The sequence below is a fragment of the Bactrocera neohumeralis genome, chromosome 4 (assembly GCF_024586455.1).
Source record: "Bactrocera neohumeralis isolate Rockhampton chromosome 4, APGP_CSIRO_Bneo_wtdbg2-racon-allhic-juicebox.fasta_v2, whole genome shotgun sequence".
Taxonomy (NCBI): Eukaryota; Metazoa; Arthropoda; class Insecta; order Diptera; family Tephritidae; genus Bactrocera; species Bactrocera neohumeralis.
In genome coordinates this window covers 37,129,820-37,157,625 of record NC_065921.1, presented here as the reverse complement: position 1 = coordinate 37,157,625, position 27,806 = coordinate 37,129,820, and the positions used below count along the sequence as shown (strand labels likewise).

Sequence of the window (27,806 nt, the reverse complement as noted above, 5' to 3'; positions counted from 1 at the left end):
CTACAGTGAAATTCAAACATGTACAAGCATGATTCACATTCCCGTTTTGAAAGGTGTGAATGAAGGTGCTCGCAAATGTCGCGAAATTTTACACAAAACTTTTCGGTTTTTTTTTATTTCTCTTGTTCTTCTTTTATGTGTGTTTCTAAACAAACTGATAAATCCAACTTTCGTGGAGTATATAAGTTCGGTTAAATGTTGAGCTCAAGGCACTCAAGAATTGACTTACCTTGATAGAAGAACTCTACAGTGTGTAACAATTAAAATTTATTTGGTGAAAAATGAATACCTTGGTGAGTTTGAAAAACAACGAAAAACGAAAAAATTTATAAAATTACGTATTTAAATTAAATTAAATTTAGAAGACAAACAAATTTTGAACATAATTTTCTTCTAAATCTTACAGCGCTTGGCACCCCTATACTGCGTCATCATCATGTTATTTGTGATGGAACTCACCCCCAGCTGCGCTCAATTGTTTTATGATTTCGATGGTTTCGATTATGCCAATAATCCTTTGGACCGACATTTGCCTGCTGGTTACTACTACGTAAATGATGGCCGTATCGTCCCCGTAAGCAGCGACATACGACGCAAGGATTTTCTATTAAGTGGCAGTGATTACGTCTATTACTCACCGGTCGTGCGCGTCAAACATCAAAAGACAAAGAAGAAGTTATTTGTGCCAAACTTATTTGGTTAAACGTAGGAAGTACGTAATGTGCGATGCTGAGAATACAGACTGATCTCTCTAAACTTAAATATGTGTATTATAAACTATATAAATTGTACATAACAATGTTTAGCTTAGTATATTATCATAAGTCTAATTTTAGCAAAGAAAAACTCATACAATAAAGCAAAAATTTATACATATGTATATTAATTTTATTAAGCAGGGATTTTTTCGTCAGACTTAGCATTATGTTTTGGTGTTTTGAACGGAAAAAATTAAAAGGAATTTCGTACTATTTAAATGAAACATTACTTTTGATGAAAAATATTATACTCGTATGTTGCTGATACCATGAAATCTTCATTAAATAAAATTTGGACTGCCTTTTAAAGACGAAAACGTCCAAAATCGACAAAAGGATTTTGGGTCTGATTGTAAAATGAAGTTTTTAAAGATAGATAGCCGACACTTTAAGTCTATTGAATGAGTGTGAGGGACTAACTGCTGATGGATAATTGGGTATGGAAAGTTGGTCCTGAGGAAGTTCAAGGCAACAGATAATTGATGATTCTTCGATATGAGACAATGAACGAAATATGGCTCCTTAACTCCATAATATCTCCGTAGTTGTAGAAGAGTGAAGCCTATGTTACTGCTGCGAAGGAGTTCAACATCAATATTCGAAGAAATCGTGAATGGATTTTAACTCCCTAAGTTTTATTACTATATTTTAGTTCCCGTCAGCGAAAATTATATCAAAATAAGTGGGAAAAAGGAGTTGGAGGGTGGATTGCTTTAAGTTTCGACATTGTTCAGGTATACTGGAGAACTTATTTTCAAGCAATTTTATTTTTTCGTTTCAAAATCGCGAATACCAGTTATATGGGTGCTTAGGCAAGTTTTCGCCCGATTTTATCCATCTTTGGTACTGTTATTAGACCAAAGTATAGACCAATTCGATTTGTATTCAACATTAAACCACACTACACACGGTTTATTTATTGAGATACCTCGCTATCCTCCAATGCCCTTTAAATTCAACCTAAATTTTAAATTAGGAATATAGCCCAATAATAGTATTGACCCGATTTTATCCATTTTTATCTATTATAGGCACAATAATACACACGCTGTGAAAATGTGCGATAACTCACATATTGACCAGAATATACAGAAAGTTCGAAAATCCTTCTAAAAGGTATTCCATTTCGAAGTTCCTTACATTTTTTTAAAGAAAAAACCGAAACTTAAAATTTAAAGGGTAATGTGTATTATCTTTCGAAAGAACATTCTTTGTCATTTATATACCTGCATTTCAAATATTGGCCGCGGCGTCTGAGAAGGTCATCCATTGAGTTCAATTTTCGATAACTCATTTGAGCAATTCAACTGGTAACTGCTCAAGAGTTCACAGCGCGAAGCGATATCGCCTGGAAAAGTCGTTCCATACGTCAGTCCGAGTTGCTGCGAACAGCGCTGAATCATCTCTCGACGGTCCTCGTGTACGCCCTCAGCTGCGGCTGTTATATTTTCCTCACTACGTGCTGGATGTGGTCTTTTAGATCGAATATTATACAATAATAAATGATGAGTCTCAAGATGGGTGAAGGTGTTGCGAATAGTACGCCCATTAGACCGATTATGTTGACCATAAGTTGAGCGAAGCGCGGCATCTGAACACGACTCACGCGTGAACTGTCAAAGGATATTGAAAAGTATATCTCTACTTGGATCACCCGTTATCTTATTTCACCTATTATCATGTAATATTCTTTCTTTTATAATTATGGTTACCTATACCTAATTATATCTAATATGTACAACGTAATGGTTGCTCTATTGTATGTGAATTTTTTAATTCAAAAATTAGATTTGCAATTTTAATGCAAAAAAAATGAAAAGTGAATATTTTGCTTTTTTTTTATTTAATAATATTATTATTCCAAACATCTCTGGTTAAGAATTGACAAAATATTTCAATGGATTCACAAATTTCTAACTGAAGCACTAATTGCATATTAAAAATAAGCTTTCCTTCTCTGAAGATAAACAAATTGGTGTATCGCTAATACGCAAACATGAAAAAAATGCAAATTCTATAGCAATTTCTTTTTAATCTTTAATTATAAACTTGGTTTTAATTTTTATACTCTTGCAACTTGTTGCTACAGAGCATAATAGTTTTGTTCACCTAACGTTTGTATATATGTATGTATATAAATGATCAGGATGACAATAAATGTTGGAATCCGGGTGTCTGTCTGTCTGTCCGTGCGTCCGTGCAAGCTGTAACTTGAGTAGAAATTGGGATATCCCGATGAAACTTGGTATGCGCATTCCTTAGTCAAAAAAAATAAGAGTTTGTAGATGGGTGTAATCGGACCACTGACACGCCCACAAATCGCCATTAACCGAAAGTCTATAAAAAGTCACAACTAAGCAATCAATTAAGACATAGAACTGAAATTTGACTTGAAAATTTTAAAAAGTGAGCGTGGCTCCATTCCATCATGAAAATCCCGCTAACTCTCCATATAACGTTACTGTTCAAAACTACATAAAGCGAGATAAATCAATAACTAAATGCGCCAGAAACATTAAATTTTACCATCGAGATGAGAGCGCTTTATGGAAGCTGTTTTGGTGAAATCCCATATCTCGCGACTCGCCCAACCGATTTTGATTTTTGCGTGCCATTCCTTTTACATTTTTATGTCACATTGTGAAAATGGACGAAATTGGACCACAACCACGCCTACTTCCCATAAGCACAATTTTAAATTCCACTTGATTCGTTCAGTTTCCCGTACACAAATCGAGAAGCAATTAATATAACGGGATAAAATTTTGCACGAACAATTTCTTTAGTGTCTGCCATCTTATGACCAAAAACTATTCAAATCCATCAAAAATTGTTTAAGCCCCTAGATACCGAATATAATTGATATTCAGGAATAGTACTTCTCTGACAATGGTATGGATAAATCGGACCATTACTTTCATTAGCCCTCATATACTTAATATAAAGATTTCCGAACTTCCGGGTGACTTTGTGCGCATATATCGGCCAATATATGAGTTATCCCAATTAAATTAAGAGAGCGTGTTTTACTCATAACAGTGTATCTTTGAGCCTAAAATAGATAAATTTGAGTGAAAACTTGGCCCGTATATAACTAAATTTTTGATTTTCGACTTTACTCTATATTATTGGTTTAACATTTCAAAGTATTTACCTGGCTTTGATTCTTGTGAGTTGCAAGAGTGTAAAATGTTCGGTTGTACGCGAACTTAGCCCCTCCTTACTTGTTTATTTTTAAATTCGGTATTTGGGTTTAAAAATGTAAAATGTATAAAATCTGTTAAATCGAAATCATTTTCATTCAAGTGTGAATAATCATTGAAATAATATGTAATTATTCTGCAGACTTTAAAATCATCAAAGAATGGTAATAATTCATTACCAAATAACTGTACCGCACTAAGCGTTTGCGCGTGTCTGTTATTTAGCTACCATAATGTTACTAATAAGAAAGTCATGAAATCTAAATTTAGCTTTAAATGAAGTTATAAATCGATGTGTTACTATAAATAAAAATATCAGAATGAAATTGAAGCGTAACGAAACCAGAAACTGCGGACGGACATTTTATTGAACCAAGTGATAATAAATATTGGCGATATCACACGGTTGCACGGATACCGGTATTGGAAAGCATAGTATAGACCCAATTGCATACAGTGGCTTCAAATATACTGACTTTTATGAAAAACTAAATACGGAACCCGGATTTGTATGGGTTTTTACAAGCAATTGCTATTTGCATTCATAATTTGACCTATTAAAATTACATATTTTAGCATTCTATTGGGTCTTTAACTATATTCGTGCGGTTTTGTTTTTAAAAATTTGAACGTTTATCGAGTAATGCTTTCAGTTCTTAATCAACACACATTGTTGGCCATTTGTGGCACTTTCACTCAGTTAGATCATGTTCACCATAAACTTAAACTAAAACACGTTTAGTTTCGGCTGAGTATTTCGTCAGATTGAAGTTATGAAGAGGACCTTCAAACAAAACTTTTGCAAGTACAAAGTACATACTATTTTCTGTGAAATAATAATTCTTGTTTATGCTTTAAATGAACAGATAATAATAAAAAAGGGCAGTAGCTTTCTAAGGCATATTTGAAATATTGGAACATAATAAATATGGAATAATAATAAAGCTACGCCATCTATTGGCAAACCGTATTATTATACGAGTAGTTATAGACCCGAAAACTAACAGGTCAATTGAAAAGTCTCCGCCCTATAGCTTTCTTCAAAATGTTTTTTTTTTATTCAACATAGGATAGTTCCCTTCAAGGGTGATACGCCGATTATAGCGACCATCCAACATTTCGATACTATTTTTGTAGTGCAATTTGTTCTTTGCTTCCCAGCGAGCATTTTTTTGAGATATGAGGACGAGAAATAGGCGCTGATGCCAGATCTGGAGAATAGGGTGGATGAGGAGATAATCGAAGCCCAATTCATGTATTTTTTTATATTCTTCACTGAGTTGTGTCACGGTGCATTGTCTTACTGAAACTGCACTTTCTTTTTCTTCAAATGCTGTCAATTTCGACGATTTCGTCCTCCAAACGCTTCAATAACGCTGTATAATAGTCGCTATTGATAGCTCTATACTTTTCAAGGTAGTCAATAAAAAAAAAATTTGTGCATTCCATATATTACCATATAGACGTTATACTTGCATGTTGCATTTTCTCCGCTTTGGAGCGGGTTTATCATGTGCAGTCAACTCAGATGACTGTCGATTCGACTTTGGAGTGAAATGATGAAGCCATGCTTCATCCGTTAGCACATATCGATGTAAAAACTCGTGTTTATAACGCTTAATCATCCTCAAACATTGTTTCGAATTCTCAACTCGTAATTTTTTGGTCAAAATTGAACTCGCGCGGCACTCGCTTTGCACAGAGCTTTCTCTTACCGAAATATTAGTGAATAATATAATGCACAAGTTCAGTTGATATCTTTATAGCACCTGCTATCTCGAACAACTTTACTTTGCGGCCATCCAGTATTATTTTGTGGTCTTAAGGTCTAAACTCAGCATACCAACCCTAACCACAGCGTACCCAGTGAGTGCGCTAAGAAAAACAATAAAAGTAAATATGCTTATTTGAAATTATCTATTTGTATTGATTGATATTTTTTTCATAGTAGTCATTAACCCAAACCATGATTCAATTATAGAAGGTTGTGTCCACACGAAGCGTGCTTCCTCTTACAAAAGAAGTGTTTGTATCCATAAACTCAAGATCATTTGCTTTTTGCTTTTCTCATGAATTCTCTGTTTATATTTTGATGTTGTTGTGTTATTTATATTCTATTCTTCTTCTTCTTTGCTGGGGTAGGCACCGCTATCTAGTTATAGCTTAGTTAACAACAGCGCGTCCAGTCGTTTTTTTCTTTTTGCAAATTGGCGCTAATTTGAAATACCAAGTGCAGCCAGGTCCAACGGAGTGTATGTATTCTTCTTCCTCTGTTTCCCTCGGCAGGTACTGCGTCGAATACTATTAGAGCTGGAATGCTTTCCTTCATACTGACGATATGATAGATTTCGAGGATGACGTTTTAGTTGGAGTTAATGGTGGTTCCAAGATAGACGAAATTATCTATCTTCGAAGTTACGACTGTCAACAGTGACGTGGAAGTTTAGTCACGAGTGCGACGATTGTTTATTTGATGACAGGAGATATTTCGGCTTGCACTCGTTTACCACCAGACCCATTTGCTTGGCTTCTTTATCCATTCTGGAGAAAGCATAAATAACGGTGCGGTTGTTGAGGCCAATGATATCAATATCATCGGCGTACGCCAGTAGCTGTACACTTTTATAAAATATTGAGCCTTCTCGAATCAGCTCTGCAGCTAATTTATTTTCTCCAGCAGTAGATTGAAGAAGTCGCACGATAGGGAGTCGCCTTGTCTGAAACCTAGTTTGATACCGAACGGCTCGGAGAAGTCCTTCCCGATTCTGACGGAGCTTTTGGTATTGCTTAACGTAAGTTTACACAGCCGTATTAGTTTTAACGGGATAACAAATTCACACATCGCTGCATAAAGGCAGCTCTTTTTCGTGCCGTTAAAGGCAGCTTTGAAATCGATGAACAGGCGATCCTCTTTTATCTGGTGAGTTGTTGATTTTCCAGCCCTAAAGACTCTCTGATAAGGTCCAATCAGTTTGTTGACGGTGGGCTTAATCTTTCACACAATACGCTTTTTAGTTGGCGCAGATTGTGGGGCCTCCCTTTGGGTGGATTGGGCAGAGCACATTTAAATTTCAGTCGTCGGCCATGTATTGGTTAATGAAATAAAACTACTTATACATACAAACCCGTTTATTTATACATTGTCAAATAAGCATCTTGCCGACGGATGGTTTACTGTGTACTGTGGGGCTAACTAAAAATAAAATGGATTTAATTCTAGTAGTGTCATATGTATATGTGTCAGGCCGGTTTCAATTGAACTGGTGTATATCATTCAAAATTTAAATCCATTCAATATTATTTATTGCTCTTTGTACGCAAATCTCCAATACACACGAGAACAATGAGAGCATTTCTCACCTCTGCGGCTATTCACGGCATTTACTTCCGCATATACACACCTATATATATCACCACGATGTTAACTGGTGATAAATATTTTCATACCATTAATAACAAACAGTATATCCGACAAAGCCACAATGTTCTAAGCCAGCCACCGGACGGGACGTATGAGCAACATTTAATCGGAAGAATAATTTCCAAAGCAATTTAATACAAATATGAGGCAAATTGTATGTAGAAATGCGAAGCAAATGAAATACATAATAAAAATATAATTTATTTCAGATACTGACGGCTTGGAGTCTGTTACTTTTATTAAGTGCTCTTAGTGTCAAATTACCAAATGTGATGGCATATCACGAGAGTCGCACCATTAAAGAGATGCACAACAGATCAGAGCAAATAGACTCGGTAAAAACTGTTACTACGGAACAATATAAAAATTTTGACAGTTTGGGATCTCTTTATAATGCTCAGAGCAATGTTCGCATTAAACGAAACGACGCTGGACGCGACAAAGTCACTTCTACGCAAACTAAAAAAGTTAAGTCAAAACGGCGTCGTAGAACCTTTTTTGTGCCGGTTATATGTGGCTAAAGCAGGTTTATTTGGAAGTAAGGCTTACTTCATGGATTTGGTAGTAGTAAACGATTAAGTGTTATTAAAAGTTCAAGAGTGTATGTAATAATAATGCTAAAACTAATGAATACTTTTAAGATAAACCCATATTTAAGGTTCGTAAATTTAAATATTTTATAAACTAATATTTTTATTAATTTCCTAAGAATTTACGTTAAGTTTGCTAATTTCAAAATAAATGTGGAACTTTACAACGGTATTGCTACATAGGTTTTAAAAATATGTGATACGTAGGTTGCTATATATATGTATTTCTGGCTTAATAATGTAAATAGGCATATTATCAATAAAAATGTTTTTTTTTTGGTTTTTTTTTTATTTTTTTGTTTTTTTCGGACTCATACGCATAGATCCATGATTCGTCACCTGTGACGATCTTATAAACGTCCTTTGAAGCACCGCGTTCGTATTTTTTCAACATTTCTTTACACCAATCCACACCAGCCTTTTTTTGAGCGATTGTCAAATTGTGCGGGATCCAACGAGAACAAACCTTTTTTACGGCCAGGTGTTCATGCAATATCGAATGTATGCTGGTGAAAGAAATGCACAGGCATGCCTCTATCTGAAGGTATGTATGTTACATGACGGTCTTGCATTATCAGTTCACGTACGGCATCGATGTTTTCTGGCACAACGGCTGTTTGTGGACGACCTTCACGGAATTCGTCTTTGAGCGAGCGTCGGCCACGATTGAATTCGTTGTACCAGTTTTTCACAGTGCTATAGGATGGTGCTTCATAGCCATACAAAGATTTTAGTTCATCGATGCACTCTTGTCGTGATAATCCACGCCGAAAGTTGTGAAAAATGATCGCACGAAAATGTTCACGAGTTAATTCCATTTTTTGGCCGAGATGAAGTTTTTAATTCCCTGTAAATAAAACAATTCACGATTAAATGACAAAACGTTCTGAGTGATGTTATGCTAAAAAATGTCAAACTTTCCAATGGAAATGTCAGATTGCACCTGGCAACACTCAGTGTTGCCCTAGGCCAGAATATATATAGCAGCCCTCGTATTTTGAATATTTCAAATCGTATAAAAAAATTTTGGGTCTGAACCAGGAAATGCTTTTAAGCTAGAAGTAATATCAAAATTTTATATTGATTTTAACAAGTTTTATATATATTAACTGCATTAATCGGGATTAATTCTGGAGTTAGTCAAGATAACTACGTTGCTAACTCCCATTTAATCCTCAAAATTTTAGAGATTTAGCTACATTTTTATTGTAACATTGTTAAAAACGGCCAATTTTAATCTATTGTGAATGAAAAGCAAGAAACGCTGACAGCTGTATTTCAAATTTTTAATAATATAATGAAACAAGAAGTTTTATGTTATGATCCAGTTTTAAAAATAGCGTGTTGATATGTTTTTGTAATATAAAATGGTTTTGTATAAATTGGTCGGCTATCAACCACAATGTTTATCTTCTATCCATTTTCATTGAAAATATTATAAAAATGACAATCAGCTGTTTACGACAGTTTCAAACTAGCATAGCTGCCGTCTGTCACCTACAAATTTGGATCTGAGTAAGTGCGCAGTTAACCCGGATTAACGCTGCCGTCTGTCAAGGCTATAAGGCAGAGCTGAAATCTGGTTCTGGATGATTCGGGTCTCTTGAACTTTTAACACCCACCTATTTCGCTGAGATCAAAGCTGATGAAATACTTTCAGGTGTTGGAAATACTTTATATTAAATAAGAAAAAATGGTAGCTCCGGCCGCAACGAAGCTATAACACCTTTTAAGGATGCATTTCTTATAGAATTAGTGGGTCAAAAATGAGCTTAACTTTGGTTCTATCGACAGTGTGAAAATGAATGAAATCGGAGGATAACCCCGTTCACTCCCCATATAATGGTACTGTTAAAAACTACTAAAAGTGCGATAAATCAATAACTAAATACGCCACAGACATAAAATTTTATCACCGAGATGGTATGAGAGGAGCCTGCATGAAAATTAGACAATGGGCGTGGCACTTTACACGATTAATGTCTTTAGTGTCTGCCATCTTAGGGTCAAAAAATGTTTAAATCCAATAGAAACTGTTCAAGCCCCTATGTTTTAGACCCCGGTTCCTATAATTGACTTTTGATCGAAAATGTTGGTCAATTTGTTATATATACATATATAACAGTACTTAAGTGATAATCCTTCTCTTATAATGGTATGTCTGTATGTCAAAAATGGGTTGCCCCTATATAACTAATATAAGGATTTTCGAACTCCCGGCTGACTTTACTTTATGTTAAATATGCCTTTTGTCAGCAATTTTTTTCTCATATAAAAAATTAAATATTTTATTAAACAAATTTATTGTAACAAACATACAGTATTAACAAGAAATTCTGAAATTTTTGGAAAAAATATTTTAAACTCGGCCATTGCGACGCCATTTCCGGTGAGGATGACTTCTTTCAAGGTCATCTAAAGTGAAAAAAGTACGTTTTTTAGTTATAACCTTAATTTAGAACTTGGATGAAGGAAAAAACTGAAAATTAGATTTTTGACAGAAATTTTTACAAAAAAATTAAAATTTCAAATAGTTGTAGGTAATCGAAAAAAAAAATTCCTTCTTCCAAGTCTTTAAAAATTGTATCTCAAAGACCTGTGTAAAGTTTTATGAAGATCGGTTGAGTAATTCTCGAGTAATCTTGCCAACCGACTTCAAAAACACAGTTTCGAGAAAATAGCGTTTGTAGATGGCGCCCTTGGCTTAGCTAGCCTCGAGCGCACAAGCGCTGTATCTCCGAAACTTGAAAGCTTAGGCCAATTTTCTAGAGGTGTTGTAGAATTAATAAGTCAATAAAAAAATTCCAGTCGAACCCGTAAACCCATGTAACTCTTTAATTGAGATGTCAAAGGTTCTCCTCCTCAGCAAATTTGGCCGATATTGCTTAAGTGGTTAAAAGTTCTGTGTCCTAAGCATATAGGGAGCGGTAACGTTCAGTTTTTGAGAATTTTCAGCCACAGATGTCCCTCACTACTGCGATCCCCTATAGAAAATTATAGTTTTCTTTCTTAATTTTAAGCTTAGTTATAAAACTTTATAAGTTTTCGATTAAGGTCAGACAATCCTCTCGCCATTTCGAGCATTTATATAATGCAATATATAATTGTTAGCTATAGTTAGAAACAATATTTAGGTGAACAAGTTTTTTTGTTGTGAGAGTATACAGTTTTAAAACTTACGACTCAACGAGTATAACAGATGCTAATGGTTTGCGTATTTGCTAATATGCTGCTTAAGAATTCTCATTGGGTTACAAAAATTATTTAAGCTGACTTTACTGTAAAAACTTAATAACCAAACCAGATACTGCGTTAAACTTAAGTCATATAAAAATTAGTGAAATCATAAACACGGTTCAAAAACTGAAAACATCAATTTCCAAAATTAAATAATGTCAATAGTCGATAAAGCCATGAAAAAAAATTACACAGTAATAATATTTTCGGTTTTATTGCAATTAAGAGATGTGCTCAATGTGCTATATAAATATAAAGCCTGAAATTTATTTCCAAACAGTTCATAACCAATCGTCAATCAATCTAACCAAGATGTTTAAAATTACGGACTCGCCGGTGAGTGTTTTTGAAAAATTTTGCTACATAAGGAAATAACTGAAATCCTACGAATACTTAGCTCACATTTTTGCTGATATTCAGTCTCGCATTAGCTGTGTTTGGGGTTCAAGGCAAATCAGTCTCCGCGGTTCAACCAGTATCCCCAAATATAGTCGAAAATCTAGAAGTAAATGATGCGCCGAGCCGTGCACGTCGCAGTTATTTTTGGGTGGAAGATGGCTCGGATAAAGTGACTATTGTGGAAAATAAACATTTACGGCGCACATTAGAAGACTATCGCCGCAAGGTGCATGCTGAAGAGAAGCAACGTGACGAGAGATATCGGCCACAATACGAGGAGCGTCGTGAAGAGTATGGTGAGGATGAAGAGGTGCAAGAACATACGCCATTATTTGTGCCAAACCTTTTTGGTTAAATAAGTGCAATAAGAATTTTATGTGTTGTTATATTTGAACTATTTTAGTTATCTCTAATTAGTTATCTTTGAGTAAGTTCCTATTACATCCATCATTAAAAAAATGTCTTATAATTTTATTGAAATCAATTTGGGCTTCCCAAAATGCTTATAATATGAAGTCATTAGTAAACTGTGAATGGATTATTTTACTAACTTATGTTATGGACACTTTCCATGACATATATATACATATACATATATATAAACTAAACTAACAGGTATAAATTTTAGTATATGAGAAAAAAGCCAACTGAAGGCTGAGTTATCATGTTATTAGGGGTATTCAGAGCCAAACCACATTATCGTTAAGAAAACAGATCCATTTAATTTCACTTAACGGTCATAAATATTGACCTATAAAATATAAAAACAGTTTGTCAACTGGAAATCAGAAATCACAAAATTAGGTATACTGGGGATAGGAAGGAAAGTACGCTAATTACCATAGTTTTACCAAACTATCAGATAACTCAAAATAGGACCGATATATTCAGCATACAAAATATATACTATAAAAATGATAATTAGTGCATATGGGGCTGTTTATTCGTGAATCGATTTCAATAATTTTCGGCATCAACCTATAATATACCCCAGATTGTACTCTTAGCTAAAGATATCATACATTTTGACTGGTATATACCTGTACGACATAGAGTTATCTATTAAGGAAGTAATGATGCGATTTTATTAATTCTTGCACAAGGGTGCATTATTATGGAGAAAATGTGCACTGAATTTTAAGAGGATATGGTCCGATTTCATTCCCATTCATTTCCAGATTAATGTCATACTTATTTTAAATTCGTCGAGGAATTCCTGAGATATAGGATTAATTGTATAAATCAGGAATGAGGTATATGGGTCTAATAGAAGCACTAAATCGATTTTTGGCTGCACAACACACTATTGCCGAAAAAGGATTATCGATTCCACTAAATTTTTACTCAAGAGCACGTATCGGTTCTATGAACGGAACTGTAAAAACTGAATTCTATGTTCTAATCATCAAAAGATATACAGTGAACTGAAAATAAAGTTCACTTGCTTTGAAACAACAAGTTTTCAAAAGACGGTATTCAGTGCGACATTGAGCACTTTAGTTTATTTATCCAAACAAAAGAGCGACAGTCAGAGACAAATAAATTGAAATTTGATTCACATACGTAATTAAGTAAAAATAATTATATCCAAAACTCCTTTGGCCTAGTAATGTAATACTTACGTTGGCACTAGAAAGGAATGGCTTGTATTGGGAGTGTTCGCTCTGTAATAGATGTTGCGAAGAAAATTTCTAATTATTTCGGGGTGTAAGTCACAATTGACTTCTTTAAAGATTTTGCGGTATCAGCTGCTGATAATTTAGGGTTTACCTTTATCATGCTGAAAATTCTCTTCCTGATCATATCCGAATTAGTTTAATAATTTTTATACTCTTGCAACCAGATGCTATAGAGTATTAAGTTTTGTTCACCTAAACCTAATCGAGATAGATATAGGGTTATATATATATAAATGATCAGGGTGACGAGAAAAGTTGAAATCCAGTTGACTGTCTGTCCGTCCATGCAAGCTGTAACTTGAGTAAAAATTGAGATATCTCCATGAAACTGGTATGTGGGTCCCTTGGCATAAGAGACCCATCTCGAGTTCGTAGATGGTTGTAATCGGACCACTGCCACCCCCACAAATCGCCATTAGCCGAAAACACATAAATTGCCATAACTAAGCACTTATTTAAGATATAAAGCTGTAGTTTGGTACAGAAGATTGCAGTAGCAAGGGGTACACCTGGGAAATTTTTTTTGAAAAAGTGGGCGTGGCTCCGCTCTCTAATAAGTTTAATTTATATATCTCCCAAACCACTTAAGCTACAATAACCAAATTTGGTGTGTACAAATCTTATATGAACTTCTACCGACGGCGTGAAAATGGATGGAATCGGAGGATGACCCAGCTCACTCCGCATATAACGGTACTCTTAAAAACTACTAAAAGTGCAATAAATCAATAACTAAATACAAAATTGCAAAATTGGATGATGGGCGTTGCACCGCCTACTTTTTGGTGAAATCCCATATCTCTGGACCCAACCAACCCATTTCGAAAAAATTTGCTACATAACATTTTTATCATGTTCCCATAGATGTATATTCAAATGGGCGAAATAGGACTACAACTACGCCTACTTCCCTTATACATACGTCTAACAGAATTTTAAATTGCACTAGTTTCTTTCACTTTCCAGTACATGATTTGAAGAAGCAATTAATATAACGGGATAAAACTTCGCACGAATAATGCCAACTTTTGACCAAAAATTATTCAAATCCAATAAAAACTTCTCAGGAACATAGGTACCGAATATTTAGACCACGGCACTTATAGTCGATTCTTTTGATCGAAAATAAAAATATATAACTGAAATTTGGGGATAATCCTTCTCTTATAATGATGTGTCTGTATGTATTCACTTCACTTAGCCCTCATATACTTAATACAACGATTTTCGAACTTCGGAGTGACTTTGTAGCGCATATATCGGTCAATATATGAGTTATCTCAATGAAAATAAAAAAGCGAGTTTAACTCATAACAGCGTATCTTTGTGCCTAAAATAGATAAATTTGAGCGAAAACTTAACTTACCTCCCTATAACTAATATAGTATGCCGGTATAAGCCTTTTGAATGGCCTCTACGTCTGCATAACGCTTTCCTCTCATGAGTAAATCATTATTTCGAAAAGGAAGAAGTCGCACGGTGCCATGTCAGGTGAATACGGGGAGCGGTTAGTGATTAAAATGTGACTTTTGGTCAAATAATCGGTCATAGGCGTCGATTGATGAGACGGCGCATTATAGTGCAACAAACGCCAACTTTCATTTTCGCGATATTCGGAGGAACATGTCGAATACGACGCACCAAACGCTTCAAAACTCAAAGGTAGAATATCGCATTAACGTTTTGGCTGGGTGGAACAAATTCTTTGTGGACAATACTCTTGGAATCCTAAAAACAAATCAGCATTGTCCTCACTTTTGACTTCTCCATGCGCGAATTTTTAAGTTTCGGCTCGTCCGGTGGCTTCCATTCAGCACTCTTTCGAGATCATATTGGAAACACCGCACTTCGTCATCAGTCAAAATATTGTAAAGGAAGTTTTTGTCGTTTTGGACCTCTTTAATGATGTCCTTCGAATGATGGATTCGGAGCAATTTTTGGTCGTCAGTCAATTAATGCGGAAAAAATCGTGCACACACCTTTCGTAAGCCCGAATGTTCGGTCAAAATGCGATAAATCGATGTTTTGTAGATGTTCAATTCTATCTCCATGAGTTTCAATGATGATTTCGGCTCAGTTTTGATGAATTCACGCACAGGTTCGATGGAATTTCCGGTGATCACGATTTTGATTGGCCCACATGTTGGTCGTCATTTATGTCCTCACGATCACTTTGAAAACGTTGAAACCACTCGTGCACTCTGCTACGGGATAGGCAGTCATCGCCATAAACTTGTTTCATCAATTGAAACGTTTTGGTAAAAGTTTTACCAATTTTAAAACAAAATTTAATGTTGCCTCTTTGTTCGAAGCTCATTTTCGCACCGATAACACAAACATACTGACACTTAAAACGCAATAACTTCACTTCCAATCAATGAAATGTAATTAAAATCTCCACCCGAATTAGGCCTTCCTTACTTGTTAAATATGTATATTAACCAGTAAGAAAGGGCTAACTGAACATTGTATACTCTTGCAACTTGGAAGAATCAACGTCAACAAAATACGTTATGATGTAAAACGTCAACCAAAGGATCGGAATCTAAGCAAATTTATATATATGTACATACATAATATGTATGTAAAAGTCACAGGGGGCCATATCATACCAAAATTTAACACAAATACGTTGATTTAAATTTTAAAATTCGACAAAGGTCGACTGACACAGCTGCTGTAAACACACTGGTTGACAGATCGCGCTAATTTTTGGCATCATAATTAAGGACAGTTGTACCAAACTAGGAAAAAAAATTATCCTGACTTCCATATAAGCGGGAGATGAGAGGGGGAAAGTAACAATTCCCGATACTTTCTTGATAGTGTCTATCTCACACATTGATCGATATTTTCGGTAAAAGTCAACGATGAATACTGGAGTCCACATATTTGGTATCTAGGGGCTTGAACAGTTTCGTTTCGATTTGAACAATTTTTGGTCATAAGGAGACATACTTTGAAGGAGTTATTACAGCTAAATTTTTTATACCGTTATATTAATTACTTCTTGATTGGTAATTTCGCCCATTTTTACACTGTAGCATAGGAATATAAAAAAAAATGCCACGTGCTAAGTTTAGTCGAAATTGGTTGGTCTTGTCCCGAGATCTCGGAGGTAAAATTTGATTTGTATGGCGTATTTAATTTTTGATTCGTTGCGCTTTTAGTAATTTTAAATAGTACCGTTATATAGGGAGTGAGCGGGGTTATATTCCGATTCCATTCATTTTCGCACTGTCGGTAGGAGTTTTTGAAGAATTTGTGCTTATTAAATTTGGTTATTGTAGCTTTAGTGGTTTAGGAGATATGTAAATTAAACTTATTAGAAAACTGGGCCACGCACAGTGGCATTTCGGCGGAAAAAAGAGGATTTTTCCACTTTCCAATTTTAAAACTTTAATGATTTTGTTTTGTAAAGAAATATTTGGATAAGAAAAATTCAACAAGGCTTTTTATAAAAAGTGAAATTTTATAGTTAAAAAAACTGACAGAAGTCGACGGAAAGTTATTCAATAAAATCAGATTAAAATTATTGCCCAAATAAAGAATTTTTTTTGTGTATAAGTTTATAGCTATGGCTTTTCTTTTATTTTTTAGTGAAAATATAGCACCTACTTGTTTATAAAAAAAAAAATCATTGAAATTGGCAAAGTAAGCTAATTTTTATAATTTTTCAAAAATTATACTAAAAAATATCAACTTTTCTTTTTTTGATGAAAAAAAACTTTACGTACTTTGCCTTGCTTAGCCCTCTTACTATAAAAAAACGAGAGTTCCGAGTCTATACTTTCAATTAAAAAAAAAAAAACAACCGCCATTTACCGTCCCTTTCAGTAACATCGATTCGAATTTCCACAAATACTTATGTCTTCAACAGACTTCTTATAACTTCGGATCCTTACATACATAAGTAGCTTAAGGCGTCATTCGAACAAAATTTCCTTAGAACTAGATCCCATTGTTAAAGATATGGTGCTTGCATAATATTACAAATAAAAACTAACACAATTTTTCGCCTGTTACATATTCAATTAAAACATTGCATATTATATTGGATTTTTATCAAGGTAAAGGTATAAATAACGTCACTTTGCGTTTAAGTTTAATTTTTTTTCATCAGGAGAACTCAATTAAGAAGTGTCCCGAATTTCAAGTCCCTAGGTCCAAAAATAAAAATTTTGGCAATTGCAGTTATATGGGGTGGGTGTGGCAGTGGGCGGTTTTCCAAGATTTTTTCAAAATTTCTTAATTTAGTCCAGAGAAGTGTTTCTGCACAGTTTCATTGTTGTACGACCACTCCTTCTATTTTTTTCCAAGAAATGTATGGAGCGGTGCCACTGTACCACGCCCACTTTTCAAAAGTTATTGCCTACAAGTGTCCCGTGCCTTTGTGTCAAACTAAACTTTTATATCTTAATTTAGTGCTTAGTTATGGCACTATATATCCTATTACGGCATCTGCAATACCGACCTCTCTTGGGTGCAAAGGAACAAGTGTAGCAAGTTTAATTAAGATATCTCACTTTATAACTTCCTATGTATATATTCTCGTATCATCATTTATATATGAGTATACATAACCCTATATCTAACTAAATTAGTTTTAGGTAACACAAATAATCGGTAAGGAAACCAAACTTTTATACTCTCCATTGCAACATGTTCCAAGGGTATAAAACGAATAGTTTGATGGCTAATACCAAAATTCCGCATATTAACTTTTGCGAGGCAATCGAAATGACTTCACAAACTCGGTTAGCGACTGAAAGAATTTCTCACCAGCATATAATGAATATCCCTACTAATTCACAAATTTAACGCACAATGAAAGTACTTAGTAGCTGATCAATAATTATGTGAAGCAGCAGTGCATTGTTGCTGTTTTAAAATGATTTGCACTTTGCAGAATCGTTTATTTACAACAAATTTACGATAGCAGCAGACGGTAGCCAATACTAGGCGCGGACGATAAACAATATAAATCGCAACTAAATATTTTAATACAATAAAAAAGAACTTTTCAAATTCCTGCATAGTAATAATAAAAATGCTTAGGAATAGACTCGGCGAAAAAGTGCTCAAAAGCGCTGTCTAGAAGCACGCAGAAACGTAGAAAAAAGTAATATTCACACGCTGAATGAAGCAAATCGACACAATGAACTCGTTTTATGGATGGAAATTTTTGCAAAGTTAGCCCAGACGATTAAATGTAAATATTATATTAATAATAAAATGATAATAAATAGCAAATTATTTATATTTATTCTAAAATTTAAATAAGTGCGTGAAAATAGGTGTGTCTGAAAAAAGACTGTGCCATGTTGATGAAATAGGTAAGTAAATAGAGAGGTCGTAACTTTTTATCAGCTTATCTCAGTAGACCAAAAAAGTATAGCTTTCTGTATGATAAGCTCCTTGAAATTTTATTTTAATTTAGATAAATCTAATAGGAATACTAGACTTAAAAAAGTATGCCAAAAGCTGATAGTTCTGTGTTAAATATAGACGCGGCTGAGAACTCTAAAGAGAGAAGTTAAATATGACTTTAGGAAATAGGTTGGTAAAACTTAGTTTTTTTGAAAAAGCCGATTTATTTGTCATATCTTATAAACCGGTGCTAATTGAGGGTATACTTACAATTTTATCGGGTTTCTTTCTGAAAAAACTATTCAGGATGCCTCGATAAGGTTAATAATATATTTTTATTATATTTGGTTTTAGAATTTTTGATCTTCTTCTTCTTCTTAATTGGCGTAGACACCGCTTACGCGATTATAGCCGAGTTAACAACAGCGCGCCAGTCGTTTCTTCTTTTCGCCTTCTCCACTTGGTCCTTCCAATGGAGTGGAGGTTTTCCTCTTCCTCTGCTTCCCCCGGCAGGTACTGCGTTGAATACTTTCAGAGCTGGAGTGCTTTTTGATATAAATAATCAGATTTTTATGTAAACTCTAAGTACCAGAATTCACACAAAAGGACATATTTTGGTTTATGCTTTGGTTAGGAAGCGTTTAAATGCTGACTCGTACCAAAAGACCTGAATCTTTAGCAAAAATGACGTGGAGCAGAGGTGCTTGACGACTTTGCTGAAGACCCTAATTTCATCAAACTCATCTATACTGTTGAGAGGGTTTATGAATATGACGTCGAAAGTGTTCAATAATCCAACGTATGTCGCTCCAAAAGAACGAGCCAAAATTGAAAAACCAAAATTGGGATGACGCTCATCGGTCTCTTTGATTGGCTTGGTGTGGTTCTTCATGAATTCGTTTCACAAGTTCAACGGTCAATAAGGCTGGAAGAAAGTTTAAGTAAAGGACCGAGTTTGCGGGCGGAAGATTCATAGATTTTTCCCCATGGTATTCGCCTGCACATTTTGACATTTTGATTGTGACTGCCTTGTCTAAACACGAAACGAGTCATCGCTCAGCCACTGTATTCTATAAATTTTCCTTCCTTGATACTTTCGTTTGTTCTCGAAGCAGAAAAAACGGTTCAGAGACCACGCCATTAGTCCAGTGAACACATTTAGAGTCATTAGCTAAAGGCATGAATGTCCCAGGCCAGGACTCATAACAAGTATATGGAAAATTAGATAAAGAAATAACGTAATTTTAAGGCGATAATAAAGACTTGTATTTAAATACATGAAAATTTTGTTTTTTTAGTCTGATAAAATCTGATCAGATGATAAAGAGTTCAAAATATTGCTTTTGTATAAATTTCTAAATAACACAGAAGTGAGGTTTACCTCAATCTATTGATTGAAAGGCCCCGGTTAGAATTTGACAATATGTAGTCTATTTAATGAGCGCGTCAGTGAGTGAGGTTGAATAAGAAATAGCGATATTTGGACACCTTTATATTTAGAATTTTAGTCGATATTGAATCATATGCATATACCTAAAATAAATAATATGATCCAAGTCCTTGACTCTGACATCTCGCTTTTGCCCCCGGTATGTTGAAGGGAATCTAAACTAACCACAATTCTGCTGAATACGCATTGTGAAAGAAGTGCTATTTTCCTGTTACGAAATACTGCTGGGATGTGCCTTTAGGTATATGTATGTAAGTGTGTATGTAAATTATTGAAATAACATTTTTCACGCCTCGCAGGCATGAATGAGTACATATGTTTTAACAACAACTATACGCGAAAATTAAAAGTCCAAACAAAGTAAGTAAACAAATTGACATGATTTCTGCAGATTTATTACTCATTAAATTTCGCAAATATTTTTACTATGCAATTGATTGTCTTGTGGCGAATTTTTTTATTTACCTTTCAATTTTCTCCTTCTTTTACTCTACTCTCTCTATAAAGAATTTGCGTCTAAAGGTTTTAAATTCTTTAGTTTGCATTTTTGCGCTGTTTGTATTACTGCACCAAATGTTGTTGTTTTCACAGCAGTTTAACACTTTCACGCTAAGCGCGCTTACTTTTCACTGTTTTGTACAGTTCAACAGCACCAGTGGTTCTGAACAAAGAGGGAAGGGGCGTGGGATAGGTGGTATGGAAACATTTTGCATTTCAAAAGCTTTTACTAAAAGTCACGTTTTGCTTTTTTAAAAAATGGTTTTGATATGAACTTAAGCGAGTTAAACCAATTATGATAAGAGCAAACAAAAGACTTAAGCAGCGAACTTCAGCAAGGTAAATATTTACAAATTACCAAACGGACGAAAACCAGTTAAAAATTGTTGACACAGCAAAGGAATATTTTATGCTGCTACAACAACATAGTACGCAAATACATTTATAAATAATAAATTATACAAATTATTGGTAAATATTGAGGAATTCCCGTAAGCAACATGATGGTGCCATGTATCGTTTTCTGGTTTGATGTTTTTTGTCGGTAACAACATCTTTTGCATGTTCATTGCGTTCACCCTCTTTTGTGCGCATTTCACCAAGTCTAAACTTAGCATACCATTCCTTGATGGTTGATTTTTCTGGGGCAGTGTCTGGAAATTCGTCATCAAGCAAGGATTTTGCTCCAACTGTATTTGTTCTCTTCAAAATGGGGAATTTAGAACTCACCTGTTAAGAAAAATTAATTATAATGAGCATGTGTTCAGGTAGGCTTTCTAACGAAACATCCCAAAGTTGTAGACTTGTGAATGAATGGTCTGACTATTATGGAGAAACTAGAAACGCAAATGATATGCCAGGAAGAGGGAGGAATCGCGTGTCATCTAAAAGTGCACACAAAGTTATTGTTCTCTTTTTTGAGAAGAAACGACTGCTCAGTCTGAGAGAAACTAAAAATACAATACGGGACAGACTTTCGAGATCTGGAATCAACAAAAAATGCAGCAGTATTGACATCAAATCCCTACTTTACACACATTGAAAAAGGTTGTATTGATTACAGGCAAGTGTCACCATGATTGAACAACATGATATTTACAGAGGCATACAGTAAACATTGAGACGTGTTTGGCTAAGGAAAGCACAAACTTTTATTCAAAGGAGTGTTAGGCACCCCTAAAGATGCACATTTTTGGATGCCTCTGCTTATTGATTTGGGGGTTTGAGTAGCTTAACAGAAAATTTGAACTCCGTTAAAACGATAAAATTGCTTGGAAAGTTTTTACTGAACTCAGCTGAAATGCTTCACGGCGAAAATAAACATGATTTGATACTGAAAGAAGACTATGAGCCGAAACAAAGGAGCAGACTTTGTACTCAATAAAAACAAGAAAACTTATTGTTACTTATGATCGGTCATTACATCCATCAGACGTCAATTCAATAAATAATGTTTAGGATTTAATAAAAAAACACTTAATGTCAGCAAAAGATTATATTCGGAAACTCCAACATACTTGATGATCGCTTCCTGTGGAATTTGCGGAAATTTAGTTACTAGTTACCAGCAAAGTTATCAGCTATTTTGTTGTAATTACAAGAATTTCCCAATAACTACACTACACTTTGGAAAACTAAAATGGAATTTTTGCAAGCACCTTGTATCCAAAATATAATTGTTATATTAATATATGAAAAATATGTATAATAAAGTGCTCGCATTATTACTGACATGCTGTATTTTAGTGAGAAAAATTATACAAGTAAGTTCTTAAATTAAGTTATTGAACTAGTAATTGTACATACATACACACATATGTATATTTGAGAATATATTTCGAAAATTTGAAGTTGATTTTAAACAATGTTTGCAATATTCGGCATATTCGTAGAAGACCTTTGGAGCAAATGCAATGAGTGCATAAATAGTCTGCGCCAATGCTTCTTCCCAATGAGTTTAGAACTGGCTGAGCACAAGACAAAAGTCTTGCTCATAAGTACTAGAAAAGTGGGAGAAAGTATATCTCTCACCATAGGGGAATGTGAGATGCATTCACAGCCACAACTAAAGTCTTTGGGAGTAAAAATAGACTCAAGGCTCAAATTAAATTCGAAACGCCTTATCAAGAAAGATGGCAAATAAAGGCTGCGTGAGTAGCACCCGGCGATTTTTACTCGAAAAGTTAATGAGAAGGGTTTGTTTATATGCGGCTCTAATGTCGGCTCTAAGAGTTATCAGTGCTTTCCGAACAATATCAAGTGCTGCTGCTGAAGTATTAGCCCATTGACATCCAGGCTGACGAATACGAGCAGCATATAGTTATTAGAGCTGTCTAGAGGAGACAAAAGAGAAGAGAGAGTCAAAAGCTTAACAATATGTCAGCGGGGGCAAACCTCACTTCACAGACTGATACCAGACATCCATCCGTGGATCGACAGACGACACCATTTCCACCTAACCCAAATACTAAGTGGACATGGGTGCTTTAGAAGGTACCTGTACAGATTCCATCACGACATTAGTTCGAACTGAGCGTGTATTCTTTTATTACCCTTAAATGTCTTATCACTCCCACGAAGTAATACTTAATCAGGTGGTTACGTGGATAGTTTGCAGTTGGAAGTAAGTTAGGTTTAGCGGATTGAAGTTCCGCGCTCCGGCTTTGATGCTTTCCCCTACTTAAAAAAAATATTCGCGCACAGCAGAGTCAGGAATTCGAGCAACCATGGATCGAGTTTTCAACACGTTTACTCCAGTGGATAACGCGCATCCTCAGAGACGTAGTAGAGTGCGCACTGAATACGCCATTGCTGATATTAAGTATCGAAGAAGACCCGAATGAGTTTTTTGGTTAAATGGATACGTTAGTATACAAGATTGACCCCAATTGCTGCCAGCCAATTTAAGTGAATTGATCTGAGAATTTGTGAAAACTCTGCCCTTAGCCGGTTGAGAGAAGAAATAAAAATTTTAGAAATTTTATCAAATTCGCCGTTTGTAGATTTTATTGTTTTAGGGAGACTCATTTGGAAGCAAACAATGAGCCTAATGATGGCTTGAATGTCTTTTGTAACTAACTAACTCATAATATACCGTTTGTTACTGGGTAGAAATTTTCAAAAGCTCATTATCTAATTTGCAGTCTATGGCTTGCTTTTATCTCATGAATCAGTTTATGAATAGCATACATACATATGTATATGTTCTCAATGGAATTTTTTCACAACAATAAAAATCTGAATGGAATTTTTGCAAAGCAAGCTGCTTTTTCTTAACTTTTAAAGTTACTGTGCACTTATTTGTTTAGCGTCTTTCCTATTCGAAACAAAAACAAAGAGGAAAGGAACTTTCCCATATTAATTAGTAGCTCTGGTGACGCGTAGAGGCATTAATTAAATTAGAGCAACGTTAAATTTGTTGCTTGACAAATTTTCCGTTGACAAACAATCAGAGCCAGAAAACATTAGCTAACAAAAATTATTTTTTGAATAAACATGCCGGCAGACAAATATTATGTATTTACTCAAGTGCTGTCGCGCAAGGTCGTTGCTGGCCTGAGTAATCTGCGCTTCCTCCGAATTTCACTATGAGTATTCGTATTTATTTATATTTTCGCCAGCAATTTGCGCATATTAATTGCTTATTACAACAAAAAAAAAAATATAATAAATAAACACAATTGTGGTAAACAACAAATAGCTGTTATGAGTGTAATGCACATCCTAACCTCACTTTTGAAATTGGCGTAAACAAAAATGAAGTTAGATTCCAATATGAACTGTAGCACACATGCATACATACCTATGTATGATATACAATGCAAACATTTCAATGCTCATTAAGTGCCTCAGTCGGAGTGTACCTGATTGCGGTCATGTTGGGTGGCGGGCGTTCACATACTTTGCTCTCATTTAGAATAAATGCGGCAACGGCATTTGAGCAGCCACAACAACAACGTAAATAATTGTAGGAAAAAAGGAGTTGCTAACACTTCACAGCAATACGCGAATAAATACTTACTTAATGGGCCTTACATACGCACATACATATGTACGTACATAGAAATGGCATGGCGGTAATTGGCTTTTGCTTTCGTTTGTTTATGAGTACTTTACTCGGGTGTACTTGGTTATGCTAATGGGTATATAAAGAAAATATGCGTTGGTGGACTATTAATCAGAACGCATTTGACTATCAAAGCACATCAAACTCGGCGAAATACAAATAATTCTAGAACTCTAGAACTCTGCGAATTTGCGAAGTGATACTAACTTTGATTGGAAATTCCGAAATTTAATAGTGAAATCCTTGTGTGTAAAGAACGTCGTTTCCAGAATTGGACTATATTTCAAACATGAATTTTAAAGTGAGTTGAAAGTTGGACTAAATGCCGCAAAGTTTTTGGAAAATACATATTTGGGTGTTATATAATGACAAAAATATTGTTTTGATTTTATAATAAAATGAAGGATGCAAAACAGTTTATACTTTTTGTGTGAAACCAAGAAATTTTCATTGGCTTAATTTTTTAAATTTTTGTTGAATTCTCTAAAGCTCTGACACTCTAAAAATCCTTACATATAATAATTTATTTAATTTAATTTATTAAAATAGGGATTAAAATCTTCTCATTTAAAACAATCATCCAAATATTCTTTTAACAAAATACTATAAATAATAATATAACTGCTGAGCTGGAAGGATAAAATAATTGTTTAAATAATAATATTCGGTTGAATTGATTTAAATATAAACAAGAAAAATCGTTAACTTCGGCTGCACCAAAGCTAATATACCCTTCAAAGGTGCATTTCTTTTAGTAATTATGTGTTCAGTTTGTATGGAAGCTATATGCTATAGTTAACCGATCTGACCAATTTCTTTCGGAGATTACATTGTTGCCTTAGAAAATAATCTATACCAAATTTGGTGAAGATACATTGTCAAATGTGAAAGTTTTCCATACAAGAACTTGATTCCAATCGTTCAGTTTGTATGGTAGCTATATGCTATAGTTAACCGATCTGAACAATTTCTTCGGAGATTACATTGTTGCCTTAGAAAATAATTTATACCAAATTTGGTGAAGATACATTGTCAAATGTGAAAGTTTTCCATACAAGAACTTGATTCCGATCGTTCAGTTTATATGGCAGCTATATGTTATAGTGGTCCGATATCGGCCGTTCCGACAAATGAGCAGCTTCTTAAAGAGAAAATGACGTTTGCAAAATTTCAAAAGGATATCTTAAAAACTGAGGGACTAGTTCGTATATATATATATAGACGGACGGACGGACGGACGGACAGACAGACAGACGGACATGGTTAAATCGGCTCAGCTCAACATACTGATCATTTATATATATACTTTATAGGGTCTCCGACGCTTCTTTCTAGGTGTTACAAACATCGTGACAAACTTAATATACCCTGTTCAGGGTATAAAAATCTGAATATTTATTTCAAGAAACAAAAATAAAAGAGGAAATAAATCGATAAATATGTTCACCGAAGGCAAAAACCATAATCATATTAATACAACTTCACTTCATCTTAACCATTTCAGATATTCTACGCACGAGCCTGCCTCACTTTTCTGCTCATTTGTTTCGGCAATTACATTACCGTTGCGGATGCCAAGCCTACTGTAACGTACTTAGACGGCTATGTGGATACGATTGAGCGCGACTATATAGTGCCCTATCAACAACCGATTACCGACTATCACCTGAGTCGCTTGCGTCGTGGCTACTACTACGTCGAGGACGGTTATATAACTGCTATTCCCGAGTCCTTCCTGTACGCAAATAGACGTGTGGATACCGTGTCGTCTAGCGTTAATAGCGCAACGCCGAATGCTGCTAAGAACAAGCGTACGGACGGCAAGCGCAAGAAGTTATTTGTGCCAAACTTATTCGGTTGAGGAGTGAATGAGTGGAAGCTGCTAAGAGAAAGAGGGAGCATTGCAATCGATTTGGTGGCTTATTTTCTCGCCGAACTCTTTCGCTTGGCACTTTGAGATGAGAGACTGAAGTATATTCTAAAAGCTTTTTTAGTATCAAATATTTTTTTAATGTTCAAATTTATATTTCGTTGTTGGACAATGTTTAGTTTTAGAAGCTTATGCACCTGATTGTATTAAGTTCACTTATTCATAGCAATATCAACAGTATTATCTATATTATACGTTATTATTTTGGTGTATATTTGAAGCCAAATTGACTTTGTATTGGATATGTAAAATATCCATTTAATCTAAAAATAAAAATATGTTATTTATACATTTATGATTGGTGTATTATTTTTAGCATATACTGAAGTAGAGCAGTTTTTCTTCCCTAACTGAGTTATGTAGTAGGCCGTAGACTTCCAGAATACTTTTTCAAAAGCTTTTTTAAATTCGTTTGCAACTATATTCTTCTCAACGCTCAGCAGAGCAGCTTATATGTATTTCACAATTTCCGTGAATACTTACCAAACAATATTTCGCATTGGTAAACATGTTCTATGTTCTACGTAAGCACAGGAAGTTATTATTCAATCATTTCGCTATTACTAAATAATGACTAGCGCAAATATATTTTCTTATGCAAAATAAGCTTTACTTAACGTTAAATTAACACTTCCGCAATCTGACAACAGTTATATTTACTATCCACTAGCTTGTTAGCAAGCATTTGTTGATGTAAATTATTTTCTTGCCTTATAAAAGGTTTTGAATAAAATGTACAAACGATATGGCTTACAAGAAAATTGTTCAATTGGATCGCTCTTAGTAAGGTAAGCTATTGAGTAATTTAATTTAGTAATTTCGGTGGCAGTCAAGCTGACTGATGGTGATTCACATACGGTCAAATCGCACATGGTATGGGAATGTGTTAGCAAACTAAATGTGGGCAGACAAATAAATTAAGGCTATTTGGGTTCCGTGACATACAGGTATTGCAGGAAACGAAATTGCAGACAACTTTGCGAAAGAAGCGGCCTCTGTTTCCCCTTTCCCCTAGGCCCTCATACGATAAAAGAGGAACTAAAAAATGAGGAAAAGAGACGGGTATTGCTTTAGGAATGACGGGACTAGGCAATCGAAATAATTTATGATGTATTTTAATTATTATACATAGGCACAATGACCTTGACATAATATCTTCTTGTTAGTCAATATATTGGAATAGCATTCGTAATAAATTACCAGAT

General features: G+C 34.7%; 3 protein-coding genes across 5 annotated transcripts in view; 2 read left to right on the top strand and 1 right to left on the bottom strand.

Annotated features, from left to right (window-relative positions):
• LOC126755348 (putative ATP synthase subunit f, mitochondrial) overlaps positions 1-27,806 on the bottom strand; it is a 565,888-nt gene that overhangs the window by 321,398 nt on the left and 216,684 nt on the right. The window lies entirely within an intron of this gene.
• LOC126754843 (uncharacterized) lies at positions 282-703 on the top strand. The gene is made up of 2 exons (XM_050467027.1): positions 282-293; positions 407-703. The coding sequence occupies exons 1-2, from the start codon at positions 282-284 to the stop codon at positions 701-703; spliced, it is 309 nt and encodes a 102-aa protein (XP_050322984.1).
• LOC126755347 (uncharacterized) lies at positions 24,797-26,733 on the top strand. Its single transcript, XM_050467842.1, has 2 exons — positions 24,797-24,972; positions 26,176-26,733. The coding sequence occupies exons 1-2, from the start codon at positions 24,961-24,963 to the stop codon at positions 26,530-26,532; spliced, it is 369 nt and encodes a 122-aa protein (XP_050323799.1). The 5' UTR covers positions 24,797-24,960; the 3' UTR covers positions 26,533-26,733.